Source organism: Episyrphus balteatus, chromosome 4 (genome assembly GCF_945859705.1).
Source record: "Episyrphus balteatus chromosome 4, idEpiBalt1.1, whole genome shotgun sequence".
Lineage (NCBI taxonomy): Eukaryota > Metazoa > Arthropoda > Insecta > Diptera > Syrphidae > Episyrphus > Episyrphus balteatus.
Window position 1 is genome coordinate 82916136 of NC_079137.1, and position 12064 is coordinate 82928199.

Consider the following 12064-nt stretch of genomic DNA (forward strand, 5'->3'; position numbering starts at 1 on the left):
AAAAAGTTTCTTTAAGCTCTATGCACAACTGTAAAACAAACGTTTTTACCGACTTCCAAAAAGAAGGAAGTATTCAATTCGTCTGTATTTTTTTTGTTTTTTTTTTTTTTGTGTTTGTTACCTCATAACTTTGGACTGAGTGAACCAATTTTGATAATTCTTTTTGTATTGGAAAGCGGGTGGCTGCAATGTGGTCCCATTTTATTTTCGTTCAGTTCTGGTCATAGGAACAATTAGAAAACCCATAAAACTATGGATCCATGGAAGTCGGTTTTGTTTTTTTTTTTTTTTTTTGATAAAAATGATTATTTCTAGGCAAGCGAAATATTTTTCTTTACAATCGGGGGAGGATTACTTGGAACCTAAGTTTCGAAACACGTTTTGGTTGCACGCAGACAAATGGTCTGGTTAAAAATAACGTTAAATTCTTGTAAAATTAACAGAGGGAGTTTGATAATATAGCTCCTGCAAACTAACCCCGGTTAAAATTACACGAGTCGACTCGGTTATTCAAAATTGTTCAATCTTACTCGGTTACGTTATGATAAAATCTCTAATTTTAACCGAGTTCCTTGATCAATATAAAGAAGTTGATCGGTTAAAATAACCTCCTAAAATGGTAATTTTAAACAATTTAATTTAACCGAGGCATCGACGATGATTGTAGCAACGAGAACTACGTAGTTTTTAACCAAGACTACTTTATTTTTAACACATTTTTTTTTAACCCACCGAAACAAGCTCTGCGTTAATCCATCATTTTTCTGCGTGTAAGGTAGAGATATGAGATCATTGTGAAAAGGCCTGTGTATTTTGGCAAAAAAAAAAATACAAATTTATTTTTTTTAAGATTTTCAAAAAAAAATTAAAAAATGCCGAAAAATAATGCATTTTGGAAAATATCCTCCAAACCCATTGAGTGAGACATTAAAAGAAAGGTTTTTTTAAGTTGAATTCATAACTGTAAACCAAAGACATCGATGCAGAGTCTTACTTTTTACGCATATCAGAATTCAGGAGTAAACATTTCATTCATCTTAAGTCAAACTAACACTTCCCTGACTATGTCCTTCTTAAAATGCCTGAGTTTTGGGAGACTTAAGATGTTCGATAGAAGCTAAAATTCTTGACACTATTTTTAAAAATTAATGAGTGAAATCACTTACGCTTTTGATACCTATAAACTTTTTCTGTTCCTGTTTCTTTTGTCTTTTTTTAATATCACTTTTGCTTTTAAGAAACCTTAGCAAAGATCATTAATAGAGTGAACTTAGTAAGCTCACGTGAGGATCCGATTTATATAAATTTTTCTTCCAATAAATTTTTTTCCAATAAAAAATATCAATTTTTCTTTTAATAAATTATTTTTTCCAGTTAAAAACAAAAAAAAAACACATGGATCAAGTTTAATATATATTTATTTTATTAACAAAATGTTCATATAAATTATAATTCATTCTTACATTCTCTTAACAATCGCAAATTAAATTTATTAACTTAAACTATAATTTAAAAATAGTTAATATTACAAGATAATCACTTAAAAAAATTATATGTATCAATAAAAAATTTTCAAATGACATCAATTAGACATAATATAGATTTTTTATAACTTATTTTACTTACCTATATAATATTCTATAGAAGTCTTTTCTTTTTAATTTTTAAAATGAACTATTATTTTTTAACAAAGACAATCTTTAATTTAAAAACAAAATTTTCTTTGGTTTGATTAGCTGCTGGGCCCTATATAATTTAATACAAAGAAATAAAAATAATTGAAACATAAGACTAGATATAATAAATTATTAAGTTATTTACATTTTTCTTCCTATTAAATACAAAAATAAAAAAAAAACTTTGGTTATAGAGACTATTTTCTTATATATATATTTCTTACATCTTGATCTTAAATATAAAAATTAAATAATATTAAATAAAAAAATAAATAAATACATAAAATAAAAAAATTAAGTTAAAAACTAAAATTTTATTAGCAGCTACTTGTTACTTCCATTTTAATGGATGCTGGGTTCTCCTCTCCATGACGATTCTCTCGATGGCGTCTCAGATCGACTTTTCGTTGAAACGATTGATCACACAATCCACAAGCAAAGGGCTTATATCCTGTGTGCTTACGCATATGGGTGATGAGATTTGAACTCTGGCTGAATGCTTTCAAACAAACTGTGCATTTGTGGGGTTTTTCGCCTGCAATCACAAATTAGAACAAAAAAAAAAAATCATGTTAATGAAATTGTTTTAACCTCGCCACATTACAAAAGAGAGACATATTCATGCAATCACATATATAACCAATTAGTTAAATTAAATCAGATAAGGATATATTAATTGTTATAGAAGGGGGGTTTTTTTAACATGCATTTAGATATGGAAATGGAAATGCTTTTGTCACACAAAACAAATGCTTTGTATGGTCGTTGTTCGTTTAATCAGGACACTTCAGCGAGTTCTATTGGAAGGACATTCTTTTTTAATTGAGGTTACTTTTAGAATTTAAATCATTTACTTATGGTAGGTAAAAGTATCGTTGGTGGGTAGGATGGGTGATTGTGATGGGGAATGATAAAAAACTATGAAGGATTATGAATACTGGGTGACATGTGGCATGTGAAAATGTAAATAAAATCGTAAGCTCACCTGTATGAATGTATGTGTGTTTTTTCATGTCAGATTTTTGATGAAATCGTTTTCCGCAATATTGGCAGGGATATGGTCGGGTGTCGCTGTGTATAAGTAAGTGGGTGGATAGTGTTGAGGAGCGCTTGAATGTTTTACCACATTGTTTGCACTGAAAATTAAAAATAAAAATATTTATATTGTTAGATTTATTTTTTTGTAGTTGTATTTGCTTTAGTATTAGAATAAGATTTATTTATTTTATAGCACACACAATAAACTTATAAGGTTCAATTAATTTTTTTATTAAAAAAAAATGTAGGTACAAATATGGCTGAGTCAGGGATGGAAAATTACATTTTTTAATTGTATTGAAAATTTAATTTGGACTGTACTGACTTGGATACAATTGTATTAAAATATATTTTTCATATCTGCAAAAACTCTAAAATTTTGCACTGAGGGAAAAAACAAATTGAAGTTGAAACGTCGTTGTTTCAAAGATGAACTACTTTGATTTATGTGACTTTAAGATACGAAACCTTGATTTTAAAATGTTCATCTTCAACGCAAAATCATTCCGAATAATAGTTAAATCATTGTGGTTTTCATTGATTTTACGTTGTTTTATGGTGGCTTTTCCCTCAGTGTGTATACATTTCACTATTTTCTACGTAAAAGAGTAATTTTTATTTAATTTCGGTATGAATAAATATGGAAAAATGTAGGTACATAAATACAATATTTTCAATATTTGCTGATGAATGTCAAAAAAAATGTTTACAATCAGTTATATAAATATTTAAAAAAAAAAAACAAGTCACTATACTCAAATTGTAACATTTATTTTGGTTAAAAAAATCTGAAACTAAATTAAAACTTTAACAAAAAAATCTTTCGTTTTAAATACTTTCGATTTACTCTTTTTTTTAAATATTAGATTGCAAAATAATTTTTAAGACACAGATTAAAAAATTGTATCGAATTTAGACAAATTGTATTTTTGAATTCGATTCCATGCCTGGGCTGAGTTACCAAAATTCTTATTTAAGGATACTGTGTGATGGTATAGAAGTTAAAGTAATTATAGTTATGTAAGTTCCGATTGGTGCGATGCTTCGCGATGTGAGGTTTTCAGAAACATTTAATTTTCGGAATCATTTGAATTAAAACTCAACAAAATACAAAATTGGACACGAAATTCAACCCTGTGGGACGGACGCTTACAATTAAGTTTGTTTGCTTTTCCAGTGGTCTTGAATAAAACTTTTGTAAGAACTTTCTAGTGAAATTAAAACACTCTTTTATAATATCCAGCATACCTTCATAGAAGCAGCTAAATATCTTGGTCAAACAAGATTAGGTAATGCATTTGATGCACTATTATCAAAAAATTTGAGACGTCGAGGTTTATGTTCTTATGAGGTGGATATCAGCAGATTTATTATATGCGATATATATTTCCCAAATCGAAATAGTTTAAAAAAAATTAATATCATCATATTATGTATGTATCTAGAGATATCAAGTATCGTTTAAGTTGATGGAGTAAAAAACTGGTGCAGAAAACAGTATAAAAACAATTATTATTTTGTGGTTGTATTATATAAAATATAAGTATAAAAACAATTCGTGCAAGTGTTTTTTTTTTCTAGGCAATAACCAATAAAATCACATAAGTTGCCTAATTTTTAAGGTTTTGACTTTGTTATGTTTCAAAAGAACTATTAAATCACATTAACTGAAATATTTATAAATTATTCATTACAAGTTTTTATATCGCTCTTGTATGTTTTTTTTATTTTAATTATTTTTCTAGTTGGAATTTTTGACAAAAATTATCAAAATACCATCTGAGTCAACTTATACTAAAACCAACAATGTATCCAGCTTTGCATAAAATCAAAATAAAGTTTGTTTTTCATATGAATCTCTTATTTTCAATTATTGTTTTTGTCTCGACGATTCCTTTATAAAAAAAAAAAAGAATTTAATAGAACTTTTGTCAAAGCGTTGTTGGAAGTACTCAAACAAGCCAACACCTATGTCTACATAAAATTAAACTAGACCTTTTCTATATGCCTTTACAATATATATGTCAGCAGAAAAACCAACAACCTGAAAATGATTTTTTATAATATTTGTTCGTTAACAGTCATTTATATTTCTGAATAGAAACAGAATGATTCTCGATCAAAAATCACATTGCTTTTCGATCAGAAAACACAAAACAAAATAAAAAAAGAAAAAAAAACATCAGAAAACACAGCTAAGTCAATAACTTCGAAGCTACCAGAATACGAATGATATGAAACAGATTTCAAATATTATACGCATCACACAAATCTAACACTGACACAGGCATTTCTTTTAAGGCCAAGAAGTCTGCTTTATTCGACTGTTGTCAAACACAACAATATTGTCAGGACAAAACGATATTTTTTGATTGTCTATCTATACACAAGATGAAAACAGATTTTTGTTGATGCTTTGATACACTTTTAAATGAGTGGTGTACACCTTATACCTAGAAAAAATAATAAAACAAATAAAAAAAAAAGATATTTAAGTCAATGTCTGCAATAAGCACGTTGACACAAGTGACGAAGTGACGACAACCGACGACGATCTCTATGTTTGCGTATTTGTCAACTTGGTCACTTTGTCGCTCATTGAAGTTGTTGTGGGATTAGGTTGATCTCTGCTATTGTTTCTGTTTGTTTTTCTCTGATGGCGAACTATTTGACTGACTGATGGATGCTACTGGGTGGAGGTGATGTCGACGTGATGATGACACGTCTGATGTGTCCTTAGTTAAATACTAATTAAGAATTTATTGTTATTTCCAAACAATCGCTTGTTAAATGCTTTCTATTTACTGGGATTTCCACTTCCGATCAACTCAATTATGATTCATTTTTTTTTTTTCATGACACTAATGTTGGAAGACCTAAATATAAAAGGGTGAACACTCAAGAGTCGCGAATTCGTTATATAATGTCACAGTATTGAAATAGTAGATATTAAAATGAGAACAAAATATTCGCCCTAAAAGTTATTGTCCAAAAAGTTAGCGATCAGTCTAATACTTTGGAAGCTTGTTCAATATTTACGTTTCACAACCACAACTTGTTTAATCTTTTAAAAAGAATTTTAAGTCTGCGAAATCTTTTTTAAAAACTGACAGAACCAAAACTGGAATCGATAGCGGGGTACTGACGGACGTTACGACCAGTGGTTTATTTCACAAAATACTATCTACAGTCACAAATTTGACATAATTGTATTTTTTTACAAATTGTAATTTGTTGTAGGTATGTATTTAAAAATTGGTGCAACACAAATTACTAATTACACTGGGCGGCAACGAAAATGGAGCATGAACCAAACTGAACTTTTCTAAAGGATTTTTGATTGCTGGAGTCCGAATCCGAAGTCAAAATTTCACTAGCACGTCACATTTTTCAAATACTTGAATATTCAGAGGTCAAAAACGGTTTTTTTTTGGGTACATTTGACGTCGAATTACAAAACTTTCTATGAAAACTCAAAACGCCATATTAAAACGTTTTTAAGGTATTTATTTTTTTTTTAATTATTTTTTTTCTCAAAGATATTGAAAAAAGAAATTTATGATAAATATCTTAAAATCTGCTTGTTTTTTTTTCAAAGTAATGAATGGTTTTTTGAACCACATTCCAGTTTGCGTCTTCTGATTTGGACCTAAAAAAGCAACATATAACGGAAATAAGAAATATATATAATTTTGACTAAACATCAAAAAGACCTTAATTTGAAATTAGTTCTTGGGAGTTTATAGCGAAAATAGTGATGCGCGTAGCTCAAAAAATACAGTTTGTAGAGAATAACCCATTGCAATATTTGAAGAAAGTAAAATATCTTAAGCTGAATTCCAAAACTGTTTTTCACAAAAAACTTTATTTGGACAATTAACAAAAAAAACAAAAAAAAAGGCCAAATGGGTTCAATTGATGCCCTTTTTAAAAGAACAGCTTGGTATTTAGCCAACAGTAAAAATTGTTATACGTTCGTTTAAAAGTCTCGTGGATGAATTAATTCATCGAGTCAAAAAATTGTACACCAGGTGAAAATATAAAAACAAATTGATGATATGATTAATCTAAATAAAAAAAAATTACTGGCTTAAGCCTCAGCCCTCATTTAAAACTCGCTCGAAGAACCTAAATCTAACATATGTCCAGTAGAGTCCCTGATATCCAAAGAGAAGAAAAAAATAATAAAAAAAAACTCGTGCACACTTTATTATATGTATTTGTATATGTAGATCTCCCATTAAGGGAAGAAGCCCTTCAACCGTGTCAAGTTTCATCTTTCCTTATGTTTAAAACCTACAGCCAATATAGGTATAATAATTGTTCAAGCTGTTGATAGGAGAGTGGACATTATTATGAGTGTGGGATTTTTTATTCTTTTCAGACAGACGTATGCCGTATGCCTTTTCCTTTCGTGTGCGACACTTTTTTCTGTCGTGTGCCAGTCTTTTGTTTTTTTTTTGTTTTTTGTTTTTTTTAAATTAAATGATGATAATTATTAAGCATTTACCATAAATTATAAGCCCGCCCACGCAATGAGGTTCTTTGGTATATATGGGGACTCATTGTAACGGATTTTAATATTTGTTTTGTTTTTATCAATCGGGTTATTATAATCCTATTACCACTTTATTCACGTAGGGAACATAGTCAGATAATAAAATTAACATTTCGCAATGCAATTGGTCTAGTTCAGCTGGTTTGGAACTAGTTCAAATAATTTTAATGCTTTTCTTTTATTATTATATAATTTTTGATGTCTATTATTATTTATTATTAATTATTTTCCTGTCATTATATTGTATCAACATTAAAAGTAAAAAATATAAGTTTTCGTACATGCCATACAAAATCTATAATTTGTTATTAATTTTGGTCACACGAATTCATGAGAATCAACAAGAACAAACATTTTAAATGTTTCAATTCTCTTATTCTCAGCCTACATTCCGTTTAGGTACGACTTTGTTTTTATTGGAAACACATTATGTAGCATATTTTTTGAAGGTTTATGCAGGTAACTACAAAAATTCTTCATCGGTGGTCAAAAAAACCAAGTTGAAATTATTTAGGGTTAGCTATTTAGTAATACTTTTATATATTTGTATCTGGGGGTAATAAAACGTGCGACCTATTGAACAGAAAAAATCATTTGCACGGAATTTATCAATTAAAACATGAAATCGCTGTCCTCACTCGACTTTCATTTAATTGGGGACAATGATTTTGTGTACCTACTTTTCTTTTTATTATAAGAGGGCCTTGGTGCTTATAAAATGTTTATTAGACATTAATAACGATAACTCTATTAAGGAATTATATTATGAAAGTGTTTTCAATTTGTTTAATTTTACTTCTACCCCGCACGCAATGGATTTTCGAAGAAGATACCAACACAAACGGACAATCAAACGAACGGACGCCAATCGTGTGCCGAGTATAGTGTTGTTTTATTTTTCATTATTAAATTAAACCGTTTTTAGGGGTGAGGGTTTCATACTTGTATACTTTATTTAAGGGGAGGAATTTTTTTGATAAGGTTCGATAGTTTTTGAAGGGTTACGTTACACACGCTTACCTGGAAATTACGATATCCACGTTTTTCCTCTTCCTTAAATGACGAACATCTATTGTTTGTGGAATTAATGAGCGATGCAGTAGAATCTGGATGTTGTTCGTGTATCAAATCATTTTCAAATTTGTTAGTCAAATCAAATGGGCTTTTGATATCTCCGCCAATGGCATTGCTGTTGGTTGAATTATTGTTATTATTGGTGGCGTGAATTGTGTTGTTGTTATTGTTGAGCAGGAAGAGGTCGGTGCGACTTTGGCGTAACATATCCAAATCACGTTTGGTATTTGGTGCTTGCAATTGACGTTGAAGGAAATCCAATTGTGATGGATGGTACATTCGTGGTTGTCCAAAGGATGTTCCCAGTGATGGCTCAGATGATGTTGGACAAACATCAGCTGTGGATGATGATGATGACGATGTAGTTATGTTGGAAATTTGATGGGAACGATATTTGTTGTATCTGAATTTCTTGGCAATCGGATCGATATTTATTGATGACGAACTTGTAGCTTCTCTTTCACACATACTTGCTGGTGACCATATAATTGACGAATGTTGAGATCGCTGTTTTTCATCGACCAAATTTAGTGAATCCTTATGATCGTCTTTAAGGATATTTGAAGAATGTTGGTTGATGTTATGAAGGGGTAGTGGTGGGGTGGGAGAATCGGATTTTATTTTTGTTGACAAATTTAAGGGCATATCTTCTGTAATGTGAATATCTTCTTTTTCCGGAGTCAAAGTGTATTCACGATCACGTTGATTTGAGTAGTTCGGTGATTTGGGTGTTGTGGGAGTTGTTGGTGTCGCCATACCAGAACTTGATGAAAAGAAAAATTGCGGCCAAAGCAAAGCGCTCGAGTACAATAGAGGATTGTACAAAAATGGCAAATCTATTTTGGGAAATAATGAAAATGTTAAGAGTGCCTAGGACGAATAAATTAATTGTAGCCTGAATGAATTTTAAAAACTAAAACTTGAAAGAAAAACAAATTATGGAACTTTTAACTAACTTTAATTATTCTTTAAATAATTTATTTTTTTTTTTTTAAATGTCAAATCAAAATAATGGTTGGTTCTAAGCTAAGTAATTATATATTTTATATATGTGTAAATAACAAAACCTGTAAGTATTCTTCATAAAAGTCAAAAAGTGTAAATTTTAAGTTTTTTTTGACATGCTTTAAACAGGCACAATAACTGAGGGTGTTTTTAATTATTATGAACAACTTATTTAAAGATTTCATCAAAATCGGTTCAGCCGTTAAAAAAAAAAAAAACAAGTTAAAAACAAAAAATATAAAAGTAGGCTTTAATAACGTTTCTTAAACTAAATTTCACAAATGGGCACTTGATTTCACTATAGAAATCCCTTGTGTCATTTTTGAGAACGTAAAGGTATTCCAAAATTGATATAATAAATTGGAATTGAAAAATAATTCAAAAATAATTTTAGTATTAAGTTTTGGATTTGTAAATCTCTCTCCAAAATACTTGACTAGTTTGTGAAAGTTTAACAACAGTTTAATCAATACTTATTGTGATGAGATAAATAAAATTAAACATTAAAAAAAGATAAGACAAACATTTGGAAACTATATGTAGATCTCAAAACCAAGTCAAAATATGGTATTCTGATCCAAAGTTTTATTTTTTATTTATTTCTTAAAACATCATGCAAAACTGTTTCTTGTTTTAGAAATTTTTAGAAATAAAACATATTCTCAGCAATTTAAACTGTTAGGATCCAAAGTTTTGAGAATGTGGACACATACCTAATTTGTTTTTCGTTCACATTCTGTACTTGGAGTCTCATTAATGTCATTAAATACTCGTCTTTTGAAATTTAACTTTATCTTTTATGAAAATCTTCAAAAATTGTCCAAAGTTCGTATGCACATACCTATAGCAAGGATATAAGATTTAATTTTACACTTAATTTATGTATATTTAAAATTCATTCAGACGGATGGTATAATTTTTTACCTCGGGTGCTAAGTTTATGGCCGGCCGTCGCTAATGCAGTACTAAATGCTGAAGCTCGTTGTATCCATTGTTTTGAAGATGTTAAACTCATATCAATAACCGTATTGAATGGTGCCATTTGCCCTTGTTGAGATTGTGGCGATGGCGGAGGGGACAGGTGATCCATAATTTGTGTATTCAGCTATATAAGCTGAAATAATATACATATCCTTGGTAATCACTGGTATTTAATGGTTGAATGGGAGATATTTTTTTAAAAGTTTATTTGAGAAATACTCAAACACACATTTATGGTTTCAAAAAAAATTGCAAAAATAAACATCCCTTAAAAGAAATTAGCAATAAAATCCGTAACTTTGAAATTTGGACGAGTATCCTTTTTTTAAATTTTAACAGAACACTTACAATCAAACCAATAGTTTGGCGACACAAAATAGTTGTTAATATTTTAAATCTTTCAAATCACTAAAAGATAGCACTTATGTATACTGAGCCAAATGGGCTTAGCAATGTACTTTTTTTTTGACAAACTCAAGTTTAAAATTTTTACAACTTTTTTAAAGGGCCGTTTCGATATTTTGAAACTCTTAAATTTTTTCAGGGATTTCTTTTGAGCAAACATTGCCACAAAAGACAAATCTTCTTACCTTTATTATTTTTTTAAAGTTTTACTAAATTTTAAGTTCCAATCTAACACAATTTGGTAAATCCTTTTATAGAAGTGTTTTTGTTTTTTTTTTTTTTTTTAAGTTAAATGTTAGCTCATTTTGGTAAGACTTTTATCAAAACACATTTGAAAATCTTCTTTTCAAATCACTTTAAATAATTTATTCAGCTTTAATTTGATTAAAAAAATCTTTGAAAACATAAAAGACAAACAAATAATAAAGTCTGTTTAATGTTCAGCTGCCGATGAACACTCAAAGTTGAGGCTAAAAACACACGACCGCTCGATTCGGTGTTTGACACCTGACTGAAACTCTTACCGTTGTTTCGATTCTAAAAAGCCCTGGTTGAGAATTCAACTCAAATCCTTCCTTCGTGTCTTCCCATTCCCAATTCCATGTAAAGTCCCATATGTGGTAGTTTGTGTGTTGAGCCAGGTTCCAACCTGGAGTCTGATTCTTGTTTCTTGTATCACAGTTTCACAGTCCAGCAGGAAAGTAAATCGAACTTAAGTTCATATACCTAGTAGTCACACAGATACAGGTAGATTGAATAAAGGTGAGTCTGATGGCGAAGGGCACCACAGATGATGGAACTCCTGTTTAATAACGTTTTTTTTTTTTTTAAATGTTTTTTTGCCTTTTTACCTCCAGGTATTACCGCCAAAACAGGGGAATATAATATAGTTAAACAACAGGCCACACTCTGAATATATTTTCTATATAGGTAGATTTCGAACTGATAATAAATGTACTACGAATAATGAACAAAATAAAAAATCCATTATTAGAGAAAGGTGTAGAAGTATTGGGGGTTTGTCATCGTCATCTCAATTCTTGACTTGGTGTTCGCTGAGTGTATGAGTATACAAGTGTATAAAATTTTATATTTAGTTAGATGAAATAAATAGAATCGTATTTGATTTGCGTTCGAATCGTTTTCGTCGAATTTCTATTGGATTAAATGTGAGATTTGATGGAAGGGAAGTATGTGTATACTTTGTGCTCACAACAATATATTTATAGAAACAGAAGTGTAAATAACAAGGTTATGTACACTTTTAGCAGATTATTGTTTAAAAAAAAAATTAATATTGAAAATAATATATTTTATCTCGAGTGAA

General features: G+C 29.5%; 1 protein-coding gene across 1 annotated transcript; it reads right to left on the minus strand.

The window, feature by feature from the left end:
- Positions 1-1906: 1906 nt before the first annotated feature.
- LOC129919815 (zinc finger protein sens) lies at positions 1907-10441 on the minus strand. Its single transcript, XM_056000876.1, has 4 exons — positions 10276-10441; positions 8293-9182; positions 2662-2812; positions 1907-2211 (listed from the first exon to the last, which is right to left on the minus strand). The coding sequence occupies exons 1-4, from the start codon at positions 10439-10441 to the stop codon at positions 1994-1996; spliced, it is 1425 nt and encodes a 474-aa protein (XP_055856851.1). The 3' UTR covers positions 1907-1993.
- Between the last annotated feature and the right edge of the window lie 1623 nt (positions 10442-12064).

Excerpts from the sequence above, each read along its gene's own strand:
- LOC129919815 (XM_056000876.1), bottom strand. The coding sequence starts at position 10,441 with ATGGATCACCTGTCCCCTCCGCCATCGCCACAATCTCAACAAGGGCAA. Across the intron at positions 9,183-10,275 it reads CCATAAACTTAGCACCCGAG|ATTTGCCATTTTTGTACAAT; the intron begins GTAAAAAATTAT and ends TTCCCAAAATAG. Across the intron at positions 2,212-2,661 it reads ACACACATACATTCATACAG|GCGAAAAACCCCACAAATGC; the intron begins GTGAGCTTACGA and ends TTGTGATTGCAG.